At 43.0% G+C, this 22,631-nt stretch overlaps 1 protein-coding gene across 2 annotated transcripts in view; it reads left to right on the forward strand.

Annotated features, from left to right (window-relative positions):
* CAVIN2 (caveolae associated protein 2) overlaps window positions 1-22,631 on the forward strand; it is a 139,996-nt gene that overhangs the window by 95,216 nt on the left and 22,149 nt on the right. Inside the window, exon 2 of one of the 2 annotated variants that reach the window (XM_044304242.1) lies at window positions 8,224-8,280. The exons of the other annotated variant lie outside the window; for it this stretch is intronic. Coding sequence (XP_044160177.1) covers window positions 8,224-8,280 — 57 coding nt within the window. The remainder of the gene's footprint in view (window positions 1-8,223; window positions 8,281-22,631) is intronic. 2 annotated transcript variants of the gene reach the window in all.

A 22,631-nucleotide genomic window follows, 5' to 3' on the forward strand; every position in this document is an offset into this window, starting at 1 on the left:
AGAGAGCCAGGTGAGGTAAGATCAACAAGCTTTGGCCGATCTTATCATGTGGGACCTGTTCCTTTCCAATTGGAACGGCATTTCATTTTTCACTCCCGCAGTATCCAGCGAGTCTCCGGTCCTCCATGCCGATGCTTCATCAGCTATAGGGTTTGCGGCCATTTACGGCAGCCACTGGCTAGCCAGCTCTTGGCCATCCGAGGTCACGGCCATTCTGGGGTTTTCTCTATCTTCCTCGTTATTTGAAATCTACCCTATTGTTGCAGCAGTACAGGCATGGGGAGCTTACTGGAGCAAGCACTCTGTTTTAATTTTAACCAATAATACAGGTCTGGCAGCCTTGCTTAATAAGGGTAGATCAGCTTCCAGAGAGATCATGTCCTTTATGAGGCGGTTTATCTGGTTGGCTTTGGAACACCAATTCCATTTTTAATGTGTACATTTTCCGGGGAAGGTGGATGTAGCAGCAGACGCACTGTACAGGGGTAAATTTCAGTTTTTCTTTCATATTTCGCCAGAGGCGGACCCAACCCCAACCCCAACACCTTCGCACAACCTGTTAGTCATGCATTAAGGGTGCACCTGGATACAGCCAGGGTCCTCATGCAGAAGTCATTATCCAAGAACACGGCGAGGACCTACCAGACGGCTTGGTCCCATTTCACTAGGTTTCAGCAATCTCGTCCGCAACAGGGTTTGGATCACATCACATACCTACTTGCGTTCATAGCATTTTGCCACTCCGATCTTAAACTTTCCCATGGTACAATCATTAGCCGGTATACAACACTATTGGCGTATTTCCTATCCAGACAGATCTTCCTTATTTTCAGCGCACCCTATTAAAGTGATCCTTAAGGGTATACAGAATGCATCAGCTGTTAGTAAGATTTCCAGGAGACCCTTCTCAAGTGAAATGTTCAAATCCATTTCTATCATCTTAAGCACAAACCCCTTCGATTTGAAGACAAGTGCCTTGATCAAAACAGCCCTGTATTTATGTTTTTACGGGTTCCTACGACCCGGGGAATTCACGTGCCCTATCTCTAGCAGTGCCTTCGTACAGAAACAACATTTAGTATGCTTAGGTTCCCACTACATCCTCACACTTGATCATACTAAGACTACTAGACCTGGCAAAACCAGAAAGGTTAAATATTTCCCTACGGGTAACAAGTGGTGTCCAGTGGCAGTCTTTAACGAATGGTTGGCATTGATCAAACACGCTCCACCCAACTCCCCTCTTTTAGCCCACAACTCTGGCCCACTCAGTATTCAAGCATTCCTGAAATACATTTGCGTCTTGTTGCCCAAACTAGATGTTGATCCATTAAGCATTACCGGCCATTCATTTAGAATAGGAGCAGCCTCAGCCGCCTCTAAGAACAACATACTGGTCCACATTATAAACAAACTGGGTTGTTGGAAATCGCTGTGTTACACTCGTTACATTCCCAACCCTAAACAAGAGATGTCATTGGCTTTTCAGAATTTGCTGTCATAATGTGTTTTCAATACAGTTCTTCTTGTATTTTTGGCCCCTTTAGGCTACCCTTTACAGCAGTTCTGCCACTACTCTACTGCTATGCTTCAGGTTACTGTCACTCTGATAGTCGATCCGAGCACAAGTGTAGGCAACGTACCACCCTACCCTCATATCATCATTACTTACAGGGTGGCCCCCTTTAGGCTACCCTTTACAGCAGTTCCGCCACTACTCTACTGCTATGCTTCAGGTTACTGTCACTCTGATAGTCGATCCGAGCACAATTAGACTTAGACTTTTTTTTTGCATAGAATGCGACGGATCGGTTCTGAACGGATACCATTGTTTGCATTATAGGTGCGGATTCGTCTGTGCAGATACCAGATGGATCTGCACCTAACGCAGGTGTGAAAGTAGCCTTAGATTTGCAATGGGCAAGTGCTTATGTAGCATGGCAGAAATGCTATTTGTTTAAAAAAAAACTTGCTTCAAATCATTCTTGTTTAATGTCTTTTCAAGCAATAATACTGTTAATTTACAGAATCTAATAACTTGCAACTTTCTCTTGTGAAAAACGATGCAGCTGTCCGTGACTTGTGGCAAACAATAATTCGGCCAGTCCTGGGGGGATGACAGTCAGAGCAATGTCAGTCAGGTACAGCTCTCCCAGAGAAGGCACAGATGTCATTTATGGGTAGGTCCTGCGTTGGCCGTGCCGGTCTACTAAACCTGTATAGAATTCCAGGAGATTTATAAGGTCTGAAAAAAAGCCAAGGACTAAGCAGGATTTGATTGATGGGCTACTTAAGTTCTGGGATGATGTCCTAACTGTACAACAATGCAACAATTACATTGATCATCTGTAAAAAAGTCCTTCCATTAGTGATAGAAACGAAAGGCCATTCCACTGGCATGTAACATTCTGTACCACTAAAGCTTTTCATGTTAGCCATGGAAAAGTAAAGGGCAGACCTAGGTCCATGATGTGGTCCTGGACTACAGCTGCACCATTGTTATTCATTGGGATTGGGAAATGTTGCAAATGAAAATGTTGCAATTGTCATTTTCTGCATTAAACCCATAATTAAAGTTTATTAATAATTAAACCCTGAATCAGGAGTACTCAAGCATTTTTTGTAAAGGACCACATACCTGGGTCTGCCACTGGGTGAAGGTCCGAACCGCCCCCCCAAAAAAAAAAAAATGTAAGGGGGACAAAACCAGTGGCATGTAGTGCTCTGTGGAAAGTTTTTTTTTTTTTTTTTTAAAGTAAGCACCGCCTGAGGGACCCAAGACAATAAGGCCCCTTTCACACGGGCGAAAAATCGCAGCATGTTCTATATTCTGCGTTTTTCACACAACGCAGGCCCCATAGAAATGAATGGAGATGCGTTAAAATCGCAAGCATCCGCAAGCAAGTGCAGATGCAGTGCAATTTTCACGCATGGTTGCTAGGAGATGATAGGGATGAGCAACCCCGGACCCCATTAAAGTAAATTCACTGTATTATTTATAAGGGAAAAAAATTGCATTCTTAATACAGAATGCTTACTAAAATGTGGCTTGAGGGGTTAAAAAAAAAAAAACACTCACCTTATCCACTTGTTCGCGCAACTGGCATCATCTTTTTTCTTCTTCTTTCAGGACCTGCCAAAAAACTTTTGACCTTTGAAGATAGAATTTTCTATCTTCATTCAGCAGGACCTGCACTGACGTCACCATACTCACCACATGGTGAGCGCAATTACATCATCAAAGGTCTTTTGGCAGGTCCTGAAAGAAGAAGAAGAAAGAAGACAATGCCGTCTGTGCGAACAAGTGGATAAGGTGAGTTAATTTTTATTTATTTTTTAACCCCTCAAGCCACATTTTAGTAAGCATTCTGTGTTAAGAATGCTATTATTACAAATCTTAGGGCATGTTGAGATAAGTGATCATTTAAGTGTGGACACATCTGTAGCTCTTCTCCATTGTGTCTATGGACCATGGGGCTGCTATAAAGAACATCTCTAAATGCTGTTAAGAACACATCAAGCAAGATGGCCGCCCCCATAATCATGTTTAAAACTTTGATTAAGAAACTCTGCCATTAGGAAATAAAACAAAATGTTTTAAACAAAAGGATATTTGTTGCTATCTAGTTTTTACTGAAAGAAAATAATTTTGGTTACACATTCCCTTTAAAGCATATCTAACCGTTCAATAAACTTAGCATTAATCAGTAGTACAGAATGTGTACATAGTGATGAGCGGCATAAGCAATATTCAAATTTGCTATATTTTGTGATTTTGGCGAATATTCGCAATAAATTTGCAAATTCAAGAATTTGTGAACTCCATTGATTATTTCATTGATTGCCAAAATCGGCTATGTAATATATTCGCGATAAAAATTTGCAATTAGAATATTCGCGATCAACACTAAAGGGTAGTCAACTTTTCTATTGGTTGCTAGGGATGTTGCTAAGTACCGATATTCACAATAAATTCTCAATTAGCATATTTGTGAATATATAGCACTATATTCTAAATATTCGCAAATTCTCGAAGTGGTGATATTTGCGGTTAAAATTTGTGATTCGAATATTCGCACTCAACACCATGTGTACATGAGTAATAGCACTTTCTGGCCACTATATGGCTTGTATCTGGCATTTTTATCAATTACTCCTGTGTATGCTACATCTTTCATTTGCAGTTCTCCCAGATCTGGTGGGTGGAGACTACACTGATGAGCAAAAGGGTAACAATGTTTTGAACTGGCTTTATATCTCATTTTATCTCCACTGGAAGTAAAGCTTACTGACTGACATTTAGGCCCCTTTCACATGGGCGAGATGCGATGCATGAGGTGAACGCATTGCACCCGCACTGAATACCGACCCATTCATTTCTATGGGGCTGTTCACATGAGCAGTGATTTTCACGCATCACTTGTGCGTTGCGTGAAAATCGCAGCATGCTCTATATTCTGCGTTTTTCACGTAACGCAGGCCCCATAGAAGTGAATAGGGTTGCGTGAAAATCGCAAGCATCCGCAAGCAAGTGTGGATGCGGTGCGATTTTCACGCACGGTTGCTAGGAGATGATCGGGATGGAGACCCGATCATTATTATTTTCCCTTATAACATGGTTATAAGGGGAAATAATAAAAGCATTCTGAATATAGAATGCATAGTAAAATAGCGCTGGAGGGGTTAAAAAAATAATAATTTAACTCACCTTAATCCACTTGCTCGCGCAGCCCGGCATCTCCTTCTGTCTTCATCTTAGCTCTGTGTAGCAACAAGGACCTTTGGTGATGTCACAGTCATCACATGATCCATCACATGATCTTTTACCATGGTGATGGATCATGTGATGACCGGAGTGACGTCACCACAGGTCCTGTTCCTCCACACAGCTAAAATGAAGACAGAAGGAGATGCCAGCTGCGCAAGCAAGTGGATTAAGGTGAGTTAATAAAAAAAAAAATTAACCCCTCCAGCGCTATCTTACTATGCATTCTGTATTCAGAATGCTATTATTTTCCCTTATAACCATGTTATAAGGGAAAATAATACAATCTAATACAATCTACAGAACACCGATCCCAGACCCGAACGTCTGTGAAGAAGTTCGGGTTTGGGTACCAAACATGCGAGATGTTTCTCACGCGCGTGCAAAACGCATGACAATGTTTTGTACTAGCGCGGAAAAATTGCGGGTGTTCTCGCAACGCACCCGCACATGTTTCCGCAACGGCCATGTGAAAGGGGCATTAGTTTATTTAGCTCAGCTAGGACAAGTGCAGCACAGTCTGGAGACAGCATGTTATAGAGCAGGAGAAGATGAATAGATTGATACATATTTTGTGGGAAAAGATTCAGCAAAAGTCATAATGTACATTACCGTATTTTAACTTCTGCTCTTTCTATACTTAAGACCACCTCCGTGTACAGTTATCTCTGTATACACAGTTACACAGGGAATGCTATCAATCACTGATAACACCTCCTCTGTGGACAGCTACAGTCCTGATCAAAAGTTTAAGACCACTTGAAAAATGGCAAAAAATCTTATATTACATTGTTGGATCTTAACAAGGTTCCAAGTAGAGCTTCAAGCTTCAACACGCAACAAGAAGAAATGAGAGTGAGACAAAACATGTTTTGAGCATTGAAAATAACGATTAAACTAAAACAGGCTGTTTTTCAGCTGATGAAAAGTTTAGGACCACATGCCTTTAAAAGGCCAAATCTGTGCATAGATGTGGATTCATTGTCATTTTCTGTCAGGTAGTCACACGTTGTGAGGGCAAAGGCAAAAAAACTCTCCCTTTTTGAACGTGGTCGGGTTGTTGAACTGCATAAGCAGGGTCTCTCACAGCGCACCATCGCTGCTGAGGTGGGACGCAGTAAAACAATCATTTGGAATTTCTTGAATGATCCTGAGGGTTATGGAACAAAAAAGTCAAGTGGAAGACCCCAAAAAATTTCACCAGCACTGAGCCGGAGGATCCAATTGGCTGTCCGTCAAGACACTGGACGATCCTCGACCCAAATTAAGGCCCTTACTGGGGCTGACTGCAGCCCCATAACCATCAGTCGGCATCTGAGACTGAAGGGCTTTAAAAACAAAAAACGTCTTCAAAGACCTTGTCTCCTTGAATGCCACAGAACTGCTCGTTTGGACTTTGCAAGAGAGAAACATGATGGTTTCCAACGTTACTGTCATAATAAGCAGATCCCACCTGAGATGTTTTCCACGCGCCACAGTGGAGGGGGTGCCATAATGGTCTGGGGTGCTTTTTCCTTCTGTGGAACAATGGAGCTTCAGGAAGTGCAGGGGCGTCAAACGGCCGCTGGCTATGTCCAGATGTTGCAGAGAGCATTCCTCATGACTGAGGGCCCTCGTCTGTGTGGTAACAACTGGGTTTTTCAACAGGACAAGACTACAGTACACAATGCCCGCAGGACAAGGGACTTCTTCCAGGAGAATAACATTACTCTTTTGGCCCATCCTGCGTGTTCCCCTGATCTAAATCCAATTGAGAACCTTTGGGGATGGATGGCAAGGGAAGTTTACAAAAATGGACAACAGTTCCAGACAGTAGATGGCCCACTCACCTCATGGAAACGCTTGCATCAAGCATGTCGAAACGAATTTTTGAAGTGATCAACAATAACGGCGGAGCTACTCATTACTGAGTTCATGTTTGGAAGTTGGATTTCTGTTTTGGGGGGTTTCTTTTTTTTGGGAGGTGTGGTCCTAAACTTTTGATCTGCTGAAAAACAGCCTGTTTCAGTTTATTTGTTGTTTTCATTAAATTGAATGCTCCAAATTTTTTTTGTCTCACTCCCATTTCTTCTTGCTGCATGTTGAAGCTCTACTTGGAACCTTGTTAAGATCCAGCCATGCTAAATATGATTTTTTTGCCATTTTTCAAGTGGTCTTAAACTTTTGATCTGGACTGTATGAGTGAATGACCCCTATCTCCAGGGGCGTAACGATTGCGGTCGCAGAGGGTGCGACCGTGACCGGGTCCGGTGGGAGGAGGGGGCCTGCTGCACTCACATGTAATAGGGGTGCTCTGACGGGGCCCTGCATGAAGTACAGTGACAATGCTGGGCCCCATCAGAGGGCACTTCAAACATGTATAATATGCGCCCCGGGCGCAGAGGCAAGGGGGGCTCGTGCACTCACCCGGCAGTTCTTGTCACTGCCGGGCTGTTGTCTTCAGAGTGAAGCAGAGATCCCACTCCGCATCCTGCTTCACTTTTCTTCTGAGCTCTGGCGATCCCCCTGCAGGCTGCACATGGCCCTGCTGGCAATGGGAGGAGCTCTGAAATTCCGGGAATCAGCCTCGAGCACAGCCAGCAGCGCGATGTGAGTGTGGGAGCGTCTCATCGGGGAAGAAGGTAAGTATGTGTTTGTTTTTTCCCTCATAAAGCTGCAGACTGGAGGCAAAAGGGGGGCCACAACTAGAGTGAGGGGGCACAAAAGGCATTTTGAATGATGGGGCAGAATAACTACTGCCATAACTACCTAATCTGCCATAACTACTTTGAGGGGGCACATGTGGGCATAACTACTGTAAGGGGGCACATATTTGTGCATAACTATTATGAGGGGGCACATATGAAGACATAACTACTGTGAGGGGGCACTTAATCTGGCATAACTACTGTGAGGGGGCGCAATCTGGCATAACTACTGTAATGGGGGCACATATTTCGCCATAACTACTTTGAGGGAGCACATATCTGGCATAACTACTGTGAGGGGGCACATATTGGGACATAAATACTGAGGGGGCACATATTGGGGCATAAGTACTTTGAGGGGGCACATATCTAGCATATCTGTGAGGGGGCTCATATCTGGGCATATCTACTGTGAGGGGGCACATATCTGGCCATAACTAATGTGAGGGGGGACATATTTTGTATAACTACTGTGAGGGGGCACAAGAGTGGGCATAACTACTGTGACAGGAACAAAGGTGGGTATAGCTACTGTGAGGGGCCACAAGGAGGACATAACTTTTGTAAAGAGGCCACAAGGTGGGCCTAATTACTGTGTAATGTGGGCATTAGTACTGTGTGGTAGCACTTAGGGGAAATGCCCTAGATTACCCTGCTATACATTGGCATGGCTCAGTCTTACAGGACCAGCACAGCACCCCTGATGGTGATTTCACAGGTGCAGTCACCATTCCTTCCTTATGTGATTATTCTTTCTTTTTATCACTACAGGGACCTTATTCCAGATCCAGTGGACATCATGCCAACTCCAGCGACATTCTGAGTGAGGTAGGACCAGATTTTATTAGTTAGGACTAAGTGAGTGTAGCCATGCATTGGGCTTAGTGTAAAAAAAAATGCCGCCTCACTAATCACTAATAACACCTCCTCTGTGTACAGCTATCAGTCACTGACAGCTATCTCTGTATAACAGTTACACAGGGAATACTGTCAATCACTGATAACACCTCCTTTGTGTACAGTTATCAGTGACTCACAGCTATCTCTGTATACACAGATACACAGGGAATACTATCAATCACTAATAACACCTCCTCTGTGTACAGCTATCAGCGACTGATAGATAACTCTGTATACACTGTTACACAGGGAATGCTATCAATCACTGATAACACCTCCTCTGTGCACAGCTATCAGTGACTGACAGCTATCTCTCTATACATACACAGGGAACACCTCTCTGTGTACAACTTAAGTTAGCAAAAGCAGACATTTAAATGTATAGATTCCGAGATTTACTGAATGTTGTCCCATGAAACTATATATGAATGTGCTCATCTCCTCCTGCTCTAGTACACGGTGCCTGCAGATAGCACTGCATTTTGTGGTGACAGGTTCTCTTTAAGTATATGACTGGACATATTAACAGCAGCACCACACACTGATGTAATTTTTTTTTCTGAATGTACATTTGTACATTTCCTTCAATATATGAAAGAAGTGTGTCCCATTTTCTGAACTCCCAAATAAGTTAATAGAGAGAAATGCACATATGAAACCACCTCTCTGTTTTCAGCAACTGCGAGTTAGGCCCCCTTTCTCAATATAGGTGTGGGTCCCACAAGCTGGACCTGCACCTATTAGACATTTATCCTGTGCATATGTAATAAACATCCAGGTGGTAATGCCCCTTTCACACATAGCTTGCATTGTAACATTGTTTTTGAGGTTGAAAAAAGACACCTGTCCATCCATTTCAGTCTGTTATGCTGTAAAGTTGATCCAGATGAAGGCAAAAAAAAACATGAAGTAAAAGCCAATTTTCCATATTTTAGGCAAAAAAAATCAATCAGGCAAACAGACTAACTCCCTGGATAAACAACTTTTTACCTGAATTACAGTAACTATAATCTGCATTATTATTACACTCCAGAAATACATCCAGGCTCCTCTTGAATTCCTTTATTGTACTCACCATCACCACCTCCTCAGGCAGAGAGTTCCATAGTCTCACCGCTCTTACACAGGGGCGGATTAAGTGCATGAAAGGCCCGGGGCTGTCTACCCAACTTGGCCCCCTTCCTCCATTTTAGTTAAGTTTTTTTTTTTTTTTGTATGAAGAGGCTGCGGTGCTTCATGAGCGCCACAGTCTCTTCCTAGGCCATATGACATCTTCAGACCCAAAAAAAATACCCCAAACTGGGTCCTAAACTGAAAAATTTGGTCGCCAAATTTAAAATACATATAATTATAATAAAAAAGACATGGAGGAGTATACAGCGCCACATACCTCTTACATCCAGTGACATCTCCTGTCATGTAGACCTTCTCTTTCCTCTTCTCCTCCATTTAACCCAGACCACTATGGCAAATTCTTTCAGCCACATCTCTTCACAGACACGTTAGATTTCTAAATTTTTCCATCAACCTCCCCATCCTGATGTCCCCACAGTGTCATCCTGCTGCCACCCCCAATACTGTGCTGTTGTGCTCCCTAATGCCCCAGGTACTATACTGCTGAAAAAATAGTGACCCTAATAAAGTAGAACTGGATTTCCAAAAGAGCTGTCAAAAATGAATGGTGGAACCTGATTGGCTGCTATGGGCAACTAAGCCAGTTCTACTTTACACCAGTTTGATAAATTACCCCAAATGTTCCTATAGTGTCCACAGCTATACTGTCCCCTAGAGTTCCCCCAGTAATAATAGCATCCTCTATTGTGCTCCATGCAATAATCCCTGTATAGTGTCCCCAAAAATAATAGAATTTCCCCTACAGTGCCTCCCCAATAGCAACACCCCATATAGTAATTTCCACCACACTGCCCCCACATAGTATCCCCCCATAGTAATTTGCCCCACACAGTAATTTCCCCCAAACTGCCCCATATAGTAGTTTGCCCCCACACAGTAATTTCCCCTACATAGTAATTTCCCCCACACTGCCCACACTGTCCCCACATAGCAATTTCCCCACACTGTCCCCACATAGCAATTTCCCCACACTGTCCCCACATAGCAATTTCCCCACACTATCCCCACATAGCAATTTCCCCACATAGCAATTTCCCCACACTGTCCCCACATAGCAATTTCCCCCACATAGTAGTCCCTCCCTTAATAATTTGTCCCCACATAGTAATTTGCCCCCACACTGTCCGATATAGTCATTTGCCCCCATATAGTAGTCCCTCATATAATAATTTGCCCCCACACTGCCCCCACATAATAATTTGCCCCCCACACTACCCCATATAGTAATTTGCCCTCACATAGTAGTCCCTCCCATAATAATTTGTCCCCACACTGCCCCCACATAGTAATTTGCCCCCACACTGCCCCATATAGTAATTCCCATATAGTAATTTGCCCCCACATAGTAGTCCCTCCCATAATAATTTGGCCCCACACAGCACTCACATTCCCCCCAATGTACTTGATGTCTCTTCAATAATATATCCTCCTGTCCCCCTCCCCCATATGTCCCCCAAAGTAGGCACATGAAATAAAAAAAATAAAAAATAAAAAGAATAAAAAGCTAAATACCAGCTAAATGTCCAGGGCCAGGCGCTTGCGCGCAGAGGAAAGCGGGATGAGGCAGGTGTGCACATATCACAGTGCTGTGTCCCGGCACAGGCGCCCGATGACGTCATCACGCCCGCCTGCGCCAGGATTTCACTACCACATAGGCCTCAGGGATACTAGGCCTGAAGCCTATGGCGGTGATCGGCGACGGGACAGGGAGCTATGCGCTCCCGTGCCCCGCTGCAGTATGTGGGCGTTCGGGTCGGCGTTGGACCCTGCTGGGCCTGGGGCTGCCGACCCGAACGTCCTTATTGTAATCTGTCACTGCTCTTACGTTAAAGAATCCTCTTCTATGTTTGTGTACAAACCTTCTAGAAACCTCCTCTAGACACAGAAGATGTCCCCTTGTCACAGTCCCGATCACCGGTGGTTGATCTTCTATGCACATTATATGACACTTTATCCTGTTGCGTGGCTTTATTTTTAAGTGGTGTGATTTCTACCTTTACAATTTTTCAGTCTTTTTATACATTGCTGTCTCTTAGGGGGTTGTACAGTTTGCATGTTTTTCTTTAGCCACAGTAGCAGAGATATGTAATTGATTTCAGCAAGGAGGAAGCCTACTTAGTAAGTTCTGTATAACTGATGTGTACAGACATGGGATTAGAGATATGTGATGCTGAACTTGGATTCCATGCACGAAAAGCTCTCAAGATTTTATCAGAGCAAACTCTAATTCACCTTCCAGAAATAGAAACCTGAGATAAGGTTTTCACTCACATCTATTCATGCTACCACTAGTAAACCATGTACATCTATCTACAAGGGTGCAGAAGAGCTTGCAGGAAAATGAAAAACAAACTTTTTATGTTTTAATGAAAGAATATGCGTACATCTGATTAAATCACCCTCAAACCAGTATAAATATGTATGGATTAGCATTCTTAACTTTTTCTGGATAAAACTATTGTGAGGAAATTTAGTTGAAAACTTTTTCAATCAATTTTTTTCACACTTTTCATTGTTTTCAATCCAGTGGAATCTATCTCTAAATAGTGACCTTATCTAGGTTGACTTAACTGATTGTTACAGTACTGGCTCCTTACCAGTGGAGTCCTTGTCTGGCAAGACATTGGCCTTGATTAGTCATGTCTGTAAAGCATTCTTGGGCTAGATCTACCAGGCTCTCTCTATATTGGCTCAAGACAGTGCTTGGAGGGGCAACAAATAATTGCTAGTCATGGCATAGATAGATGCCATATTATAGACTTTTTGAATATTAGGACAACATTTTACTGTGTACCTCTACCTCCAGTTGCATTCAGCAGATGTGGCTTAGGGTGCACTGCAGACATATGCATCTGTATCCTGGATGGCACAATAGCCATGAAAATTGTATGATGCTAAATGAGTATCCTGCATGGGTCGTATTCTACCTTTGGGTTTCAAGCGGTTGCCACTGAAGCTGTATTACGCAGTGGCATTAGTATTTCTTGACTCTCTTTGCCATACTGCATGGCTAGTTGCAATTGGAGGGAAAAATTAACAAGTGTGGGTAATGTATAGCAGTCCAGGGTTGGCAGTAGTGGATGCATGCATCCTATTGAGTTTGGTCCAAGTCGCTCAAGGCAATATAGTCCAAAATTGTAGTGAAGGCACCACTCCAAGTGATGCAAAGTTTAGGCTGATATAGCCTTTACCAACCATGCTTGATAAAAGCTATAAGAGCCAAAAAGGGTCAGATAAAGTGTCTCAGCAGACAGTATCTGTCACCGCGAGTCCTGTGAGAAGGTCTGGCAGACGTTCTTCTCTACCTCTTGTATGATGTTCTTTGTTTTGGTTTCACTTTCTCATCTCCTTTCCTTCTGCCAGGTGCCACTTATTCAGACTAATCGTCTTCCTTTATATTCCCTCCCATACTGCCTCACTTTGCGGTTTATATTACTTCCTGGATGGAGCAGGGAGAGCTCTTAGGGTTTTATAGGGCTCACCTATATGCTCCTTAGTTTGGGATCAAGCCAGTCGCTCGTTTATTTATAAGTTCCAGCTTTCTGCTAACTTCATCCAGGAAGTAATATAAACCGCAAAGTGAGGCAGTATGGGAGGGAATATAAAGGAAGACGACTAGTCTGAATAAGTGGCACCTGGCAGAAGGAAAGGAGATGAGAAAGTGAAACCAAAACAAAGAACATCATACAAGAGGTAGAGAAGAACGTCTGCCAGACCTTCTCACAGGACTGGCGGTGACTGTATCACATACTCTGCTTTCTTGCACCCTGTTTATTTACTGGGCTGAGTTCTAGTGCTGTGTCTATGTACTGTGCTGACTTCCAGTGCACCCTCTAATGGACTGTGTACACCTATGATGCTGAATGTGTACATATAGGTCTAAATTTCCGGAGCTGCTTGACAACTTAAGAAAAATGCAAATTAACAATCAAAACAGTTCCTATTTACACGGGATGTAGAATACATAAGGCCACTGTGCAAACTAGAATTAGCATCCCAGACATTAGAGTGTTTACATTGTTCAAAGGGTGTTGTGTGTTGTTGTGTGACTCCTGTCAGCAGAAGCATGGATACCACATAAATATATTTCTTAGAGAATCCTTATTTCTTGCAAGAAAGTACATCACTCTAAGATGGTATAATAATCCAGTTACTCCAATGCTAATTACATGGAGGTTGTAGGTTAATCAAATACTGCCATGTGAAGACATCATATTTAAGCATCCTAATTGTCCAAATAAATTTGAGCAGGTATGGGGACCCGGATCAATTTTTCTCAAAGAAAAGATAAAATATTGTGCTTTGCATTTTCCAGTTCTTTTACGCCAGCATTATTTACTTTGGTTGTTCTACTCTGTTAAAGGAGCAGAACATTGAAAATAACGTAAGTGCCAGATTCGGCACATAATGGACATGAACTTAGCCAAACAGATGCCACTGACTATAATAGGACCCGTTTGTTTCTGTCCGGTGGAATTCTTTTCTAGGAGACAAAAAAGTCCTGTGTGATGGAGGCCTCAAACAGTGGCTCCAAGGAAGATGTCAACGTGCCCTAAGAAGGCTAAACAGCCATCCTCCTCCACATAAACAGGACCTGATCTGAAATATAGATGAAAATTGCTGTGACTTATATACTGAGGTACCCATGTGTATGTCTAATATAATCTACTCTTCTTCAAATTGCAAAGTATGGGATTAATGTACTTTTATTGGATACTTACGAGGTCTGAAAAAGTGCTAGTGCAGTCATTTGTACATGTTTCCACTATTATTTTCTCCTTTCTTAACTCTAAAATGTATGTATACACCACCTGTGCTGAATGTATACATTATTTTCTCTGCTGTTTAACCTTTGCCCTAAAACCAACTTTCCATTCAGTAAACACTCTGTTAAGCAAATGACATTCTCAGACGCGGCTTTTGACACTTTCAAAATCCACTGTGTATTCCAAGGCAGAAGTCACTGTGGTTTCTGCCAGGGTTTTTCACTTTGAATGCCGGTGTGGACCTGTTTGCAGTTTAGCTTCATTAAATGGAGCTAAACCTTGAGCAGCTTCCAGCAGCATCTACCCAGACACTACACCAAGAAGAGGCAATTCTGTTCTTGGCACAGCCATGGCTTTAAATCTCTGACCTTGTGAACGGCAGTGCTACCCCGCTCTGCTGCTAATGGAATTTGTCATAGAATGTGCACCAAAATCCAATGGCAAATTGTGCTGTGAATCGGCCCTAAAGTTGTTTTCTGGTTTGCATCAACATGCTTTAAAATAATAATTTATGCAGATAGCAATAATTTTTTATTTATTTTCTTTTGCTCAATTCATCAATTTCTGGACTGAAACAAGACCACGTCCATGCATCATATTTTCTGTCAGGTTATGTCCATGGTCATGTAAAAGCAGCAACAGGGACAATGATAGGGCAGTGTCTATGTAACTAGCTGAGCAGGAGGAGCTATAACCTGGTTGGATGCAGGGGCGGACTGAGAACCCTCAGGGCCCCCGGGCAAAATAAATCAAGGGCCCTCTTACAGGCCATTACCATGTTGCAAGCCCCACCATTGTCCCGCCTCCATTCCCCGCCTCCAGCCACACCCTACACAATCTTTAATAAGATTTCAAAGTTAAAGTGACACAAAAGGCACCCAGACCACTTCAGCTCATTGACGTGGTCTGGGTACAGTGTCCGTTTTGCAAATCGAGCTGCAATGTTCTAGAGAAACTGCATTGTTTACGTTCCAGCAATAAGTCAGCCTCTAGTGGCTGGCAGCCACCCGAGGGCTTCCTGGATTAAAACAGACCTTTGGTCTGGTATCTGATGCTGGACGTCCTCACACCCTGCATGATGACCTCCAGGGTCAAATTTTTCCCCATAGGAAAGCATTGATTCAATGCTTTCGTATGGGGTGATCTAATCTCAGCGTCCATTAGTGAGCCTCTGTTAGAAGCAGTGTGGGCATAACTACTGTGAAGGGGCACATATCTGGGCATAACTACTGTGAAGGGGGCACATATCTGGGCATAACTACTGTGAAGGGGCACATATCTGGGCATAACTACTGTGAAGGGGGCACATATCTGGGCATAACTACTGTGAAAGGGGGGGGAGGCCCTTCACAGTAGTTATTAATCCCTTTCAGCAGTCCCCCCTTCAGTGAATGGGGGACTGCTGAAAGGGGTTAATAACTACTGTGAAGGGCCTAGCTGTCTGGGCAACCCCACAGATCATCCCCCCACCCACCTTGTACTTGTTCCACTGATCCACTACTTGCGGGCTACATGGGCATGAGTTCAGTCACTTCGGTGTGCAATCCCATCCCGTGGCGCGTGATCCCACGAGACCCGTGACCTACAGCGGCAGGTCTTGCAGGATCACGCACTGCAGGACAGGATTGCCCACCGAAGTGACTGAACTCATTCCTGCGCGCCCACAAGTAGCGGAACAATTACAAGAGGGGTGGGGAATAGCCAAATAAAAAAATATTTTGAACCAAAAGGTGTTATGGGGGCTCTGTGGATGACACTGTTGTGGGTGGGGGGGATCTGTGGATGGCACTGTTATGGGGGGAGTTGTGGATGGCACTGTTATGGGGGGATCTGTGGATGGCACTTATGGAGGGGATCTGTGGATGGCACTGTTATGGGGGATCTGTGGATTGCACTGTTATGGTGGCTCTATGGATGGCACTGTTATGGGGGGATCTGTGGATGGCACTTTTATGGGGGCTCTGTAGATGGCACTGTTATGGGGGCTCTGTGGATGACACTGTTATAGGGGCTCTGTGGATGGCACTGTTATGGGGGCTCTGTGGATGGCACTGTCATGGGGGCTCTGTGGATGGCACTGTTATGGGGGCTCTGTGGATGGCACTGTTGTGGGGATCTGTGGATGACACTGTTGTGGGGGGGGATCTGTGGGTGACATATATATAGCACCTTATGCTATATATGTGTCATCCACAGATCCCCCCATAACAGTGTCCCTGTGAGTGAATGACCCCTAATACAGGGACTGGGGGCCGGCATCTGGTGTTGTAATGGCAGCAGGGCCCGGTGCAGTCACTGTATTCTATTACCCCGGGCCCCGCTCACTGTAATACTAATAGTCATATGTGAACAACTTGAAATCCTCTGCGATCCTCTCCCTCTGAGCTCTCTGTACTCACAAACTCAGTAGCAGGCCGGGCGGCAGTGCAACTCACTGACGTCACGCGCCTGCTCCTCCCACTTTATGAATGAAGTGGGAGGAGCAGACGAGTGACGTCAGTGAGTTGCGCTGCCGCCCGGCCTGCTACTGAGTTTGTGAGTACAGAGAGCTCAGAGGGAGAGGATCGCAAAGGATTTCAAGTTGTTCACATATGAATATTAGTATTAGTGAGCGGGGCCCGATATTATGTTATTCTGCGGCGGGCCCCCATCCCGGCCGGGCCCTCGGACCATGTCCGTAGTGCCCGACCTGTCAGTCCGCCCCTGGTTGGATGTTGCCACGGACCATGCAGAAGCTGTGGCAGAGAAAGGAGAAGTGCATCATGGGTTTGGTTGGACACAGCAGCAGGGAGTGCTACATACAGGATGGAAACAAACCAGGGTCCAAATTGAAAAAGGTGTGGGAAAGAGGTAAATGAGGTAAACTTCTACCTGAGCATATCTTTTGAAAACCATAGTAATCCTGGAAGCCACTTTAACCTACTAACAGTCACATTAAAATTGGAAAAAGCCTCCCAAAAAGTCACTTTTTTAATTGTACACTTTTGATGTGTGTCTGCAGTAAATCTTGTTGGCGCACCACTCGGTGTACACAATTGCATTTTTAACCCCTTAGTGACATAATTAATTTTAGCCTTAAAGGGTTTATGTCACTAGAATTTTCACTATTAAACTGGCTGACATTAGCGATGTGCTTATGTCAGCTGCACCTAACTATGCTATTATTGTGATTATTAATGTCCCCGGTAGTGCAGCATTCTTACTTTTATAATATGCAAATTAGCCTGTGCACTGGGGAATCTGCTGTTCAGTATTCGGCGCAGGCGCAGTGAGAGAGCTGCCAGCTTCCTCACCATACCTGCGCCAAATACTGAATGGTGCAAGACTTCCCCAGTGCACAGTGCTGGCAGGAGGATGTGAACGCTGCCTGGCCCTGTCAATTAAGAGTAGAAGGGCGCTGAAAGAGGTGGGTGAACGGAGCCTCTAGGAACAGGTACAATGCCCTGCACCTAGAGGCTAATTTGCAAGAATAGCATAGTTAGGTGCATCTGAGCATAGTTAGGTGCATCTGACATTAGCACATTAGTTGTGGGTTTTTAGGAACCATTTTGAGGTGTATATATAGTGTAGTAAATAACTTATTTTGTGGAATTTATTTACGGTATTCACTGTGTGGTATAACTAATATAACTTTATTATGTGGGTCACTACAATGATGACAAAGCCACATTTCTATATATCTTTTACTATTTTTCCCTTCCTCCTGCAGGCTGTCAGCTTTGCAACTGCTCCCTCTCCTCCTCCAGACTGAATGAAAGGGGGGCTGCTTTAACTGTTCATATCTCTGGTTTGGTAGCAGCTACATATGGGCTTTGTATTGCATTGACAATACCAGAATGACAGCAATATCTTCAGTACTTGGGAAGATATCACTGTTAGAATTTGGGATGTAGTGAATGCTGCTGAAAGTGAAAATAAAAGCAGATTTTACCCGTGATTATTCCCAACTCGATTTCTATCAGTGATATATCCTGTTTAGCTTGGACTCTGTCATTTTGGTTTTGTTTGAAAGCCTTGAATGCCAGCTTTGAAAAAAAGTCACATGCTTCTAGCTGCTACCAATCAGAAGAAAGCCGCTAAAGCAGCAAACCCCCCCCCCCCCCCCCCCCCCCCCCCTCCACTTCTGCCTGAGCCCAGCTGGGGCAGAACAGTCAGTTGGTTAAAGGGAATCTGTCACCAGCAACCTCCCTATCTAATTGTTTGTATAGACACATATATGTGGTTCACCTGACCTTTAGTGGAATAAGGGTGTCACAATTGCTTTTGTTGCACCCTCCTATCTGTGGCCAGCCCCCCCATCTCTGCTTTGATTGACAGGGCCAGGCAGTGGCAATGCAACAAAGAAGTTGGTTGAAACAGGAGCTCTCATTGCACCAAAGGCCTAACTACCATATTAAGAAAGAGTATTATAACTCGGAAAATGAGATTTGTATCAATAAACGAAAATCTAGTATTTATTCAAGTGAACCATAGTTATGTCTCTATGCTAAGATTTGGATAGGGAGGACTTTGGTGACAGATTCCATTGAAGTCCTCTTTCAGCTTTTGATCTTTTTCCTACAGTACATCTCCATCTTTAACCTTCACAGACTTACACTTTAGTGTTCACTCCTGGCAGGTCTTTCTTCTGAATGAGGTTTGCATATATCCATGCACATTGCACATAATGGAAATACAACCTGAATTCATATGCAGAATACAGAATTTAAATTGAACAAAAATATGTAGCAAATCTAACCCCTATGAACATACCCTAACTGTACACAACCATATGTATACGTTAGTTATAATACAATCTTGGTATCTGGCACTAGTGTAAAAAAAAAATCATATGAAATTCTATTAATCTCCATTTTGATAAGTGGAACAAAAATAGTATGGTTTCTGGCAGTGAATACTTTTCATTTAGCAATTATCACACATCTATGGTCTCCTTTAAACTCTGTTGCCCTAAGCCGTAAAGCTGTATGCTGGTAAGATAAAATCACTCTGGGCTTTTTGGTTTAATGAATTGATGGGCTGCTTTCTTTTAATGTGTCTCAGATGAGCTTTAAAAGTTTAGATTTCTTTTTGAAATGCACTTCTTGAAAGGTCACTCATCCCATGTTCAAAGATTTTACACTTTATCACTGTAGAATCTACTGTACATCAGCTTTATCTTCACTATATGTATAATACAAATCACATTCGGAAAGTTTTCAGTAGAAACATACAGTATGTGGCTCTAGTTTCTGTTTGGCACTTACTCTAATGCATATAAGTAACATTTTGGGTACAAGGCTTAAATAAAATAAAACTTATGTTATATCTTTGATGATACAAAATAGTAAAATATTCATCCCTATCTATAATCATGCAGGTCTTTTCTCATTCAGTCCCAGTCCAAGAAATTTAGCATAGCAGTTGTGTGACACAACTTCCTTATTGCAAAACCTTTCCTCTGGCCATTTTACTGCTCATTAACTCTTGAACTTGAGCCAGCAGAGCTTCAGCAAACAGAAGTAATCTCATTAAGTGTTCTTACCCCAAGGTAAAGTGAATAGTGCTTAATTAATTGTTCACAATTATTACCTGATGGACCACACGATGGAAAATAGGTATTTGTGACTGAGCCACTGTTTTGTAAAACAGGTTTTCTTAAAGGCATAATTGGAATTTCTAGCCGTGATAATTGTCCTTGAATAGTTGAAATTTCCTTGGCAACCACATCATGTTTGAAATCCTGGTGGCACCAAACAAGACAGTAAATTAACATAGCTTGCATGTGCTGAGAGAATAATACATTCTGACTCCTTATGGCTTGTACTGAATAATGATTGACTGGAAGACATTTATGAAAATACAATAACTCACCTTGCACAATCTTGCTTGGCATTATGCTGAAATAAAAGTTAAAGCAAATGCATTTATATGCTAGAAGCCAATGAGTTTCCATTAGTCAATCTATAAATATAAGGTGAGAAGTGTATGCTAATGAGGAAACAGAAAAGATCTGCTGTAATAATTTAGAGTACAGATCACAGGAGTAATTATGGCCTGTTATAATTCATTTCATTGTTGCTTAATACAATATAATAGCTGCATCATCATTTTGATTCCATAAGATATGCAATAGAGATAATGTGCTATGACTATAAATTCCCTACTGTAGATACTTTCATTTGTCTCAAAGCAATTTATCATCTGATGAGAGTTAAGCTAGAGACCAGTTATTTAAATGCATTCATAATAATGAGATGAAAATATATTAAATTTTTATTTTTATTAGGTATAATACTTTTTTTTATTAAATGCTGTTAAAAGGTATACTTTCATAAATCTCATAATTGTCACAATCACAGATATTTAAAAAAATATGATTTGGTTTAATTTTGTATGTACAGTACTGTATTTTTTGCACTCTAAAATGCTCCGGATTATAAAATTCACCTAGGGGCATTATAAAAAACTAAAAGATTCCCAATTCTCATCATACCCCCAAATCACACCCCCATTCTTCATCAGACTTCAGATCAGACCCCAAAATCAGACTCTGAAGCTCCATCAAGCATAAGATCAGACCCCCGTCAGATCCCCCAACACTCTATCAGCCTTAGATCTGCCCTTAAAGAGCTTTAGATCAGACCCCCATCAGCCTCAGATCTGAACCTCTTCAGCCTAAGATCCAACCACCATTAGCCTTAGATCAGACCCCCATTATAACTCAGATCAGACTCCTATCAGACCACAGATCAGACAATAAAAAAAAGTCATTAATTAACCTCACTTGCTCCATATGACACTTCCACACACAGATCCAGAACTCACCACTCCCTGATCTTCTTCCAGCCTGCACTGTACTGTGATCTGACAATGCACAGTGTCAGGTCATAGTGCATGCCTACATGCATCCTGACGCCGTACACAGGACGCAGAGCAGAACCCGGAAGACCAGGGAGGATGAGTACAGTCACGCAGTGCTTCCCTCACCGCTTCGCATGCATCCTGCATGCTATTGGAAGCAGTCATTAGCATTTGGACCATAAGACACACTTTTTGGGGCGGGTGGATTGTGTCTTATAGTACAAAAATATGGTATATGTTTTCAGTGTTTCAATAGCTCTTCCAAACATTTGTGTGTTTTCTATATTATACTAAAGTATGTATAGCATATAACAAGGTAAAAGAGGATAAATATTTAAAAGAAGAAAAACTGCTACAAGAGGACATAGTTTTAAATTAGAGGGGCAAAGGTTTAAAAGTAATATCAGGAAGTATTACTTTACTGAGAGAGTAGTGGATGCATGGAATAGCCTTCCTGCAGAAATGGCAGCTGCAAATACAGTGAAGGCGTTTAAGCATGCATGGGATAGGCATAAGGCCATCTGTAACACCCCAGAGTTGTGTTACGAAACTCTTCTACCCCACTACAGTCTCCTAAGAGCCTTAACCTTGTCATCTGATATGATTTTACATTATGTCTTATTAACCAGTTAAATGTAAATTAGTGCTGTATTTTTCCATGTTCACCAGCAGGTGACAGCATTGCGTTGGTAAGGACTTGGGTTCAGTTTAGTATTTCTAAGCTGAAATAGTTCATTCCAGCTTATCTCCCCCTCTGTGAGCAGAGTAGATTGTGCCCACATCCTGCAGCTTGGTTGGAGAAGGAAGTTAGAGGGAGTGTGCCAGCCACCCCTGTTGAGGAAGGCTGTGCGTGTTAGGAGCTCCCAGATATAGGGAAGAAAGCCAGGATCTTGTCTCGGCTAAGACATCGATCAAATCCCCAGCCTGAGCCCTGCAGCCTCAGCTGGATGAAACAGCAGTCAACCTCCAGTTCCAGGAAGAAAGCATACCCTGAGACGATAACTGTGAGTAAAGTTCAGAGACCCAGGAGGAGCCATATTGCTCCTCAGTTAGTCAGTCCCCAAACAGCAGAAGATAGAAAGTTCAGAAGCCAAATTCCTGCTAGAGTTTAGAGCTACAAAGCAGACATCCTTTCCTGCAAGCTCCAGGTTGATAGAGCAGAAGATATATTCCTGCCAACCATTGCTGAAAGCCTGCTGGGACCTAAGACTAAAGCTGTACCTTGCTTGGATGAAAGTTGCCCTCAGTAAAGACAAGTTTGAACTTTACCCAAGGTCTGGATCTCAATTTCTGCTGCAAAATTCCTCTATTGCTCCTCCTATCACTACACTCAATTTATTGCAAGTGAGCCAGTAGCCAAGAGTCCAGCCGTACCCAGGTAGGAGACACCATTGACACAATTATCACTGCCATACAGAGACATTACACCACTCTGGCATTCCTAACCTGTGATTGTACCCTGGGCACGTGGCAATTGGCATCACGAACAAACTACAGACTATTAAACACCCATATCCTGACCCACTGCATAAGTGG

Source organism: Bufo gargarizans, chromosome 8, assembly GCF_014858855.1.
Source record: "Bufo gargarizans isolate SCDJY-AF-19 chromosome 8, ASM1485885v1, whole genome shotgun sequence".
Taxonomy (NCBI): domain Eukaryota; kingdom Metazoa; phylum Chordata; class Amphibia; order Anura; family Bufonidae; genus Bufo; species Bufo gargarizans.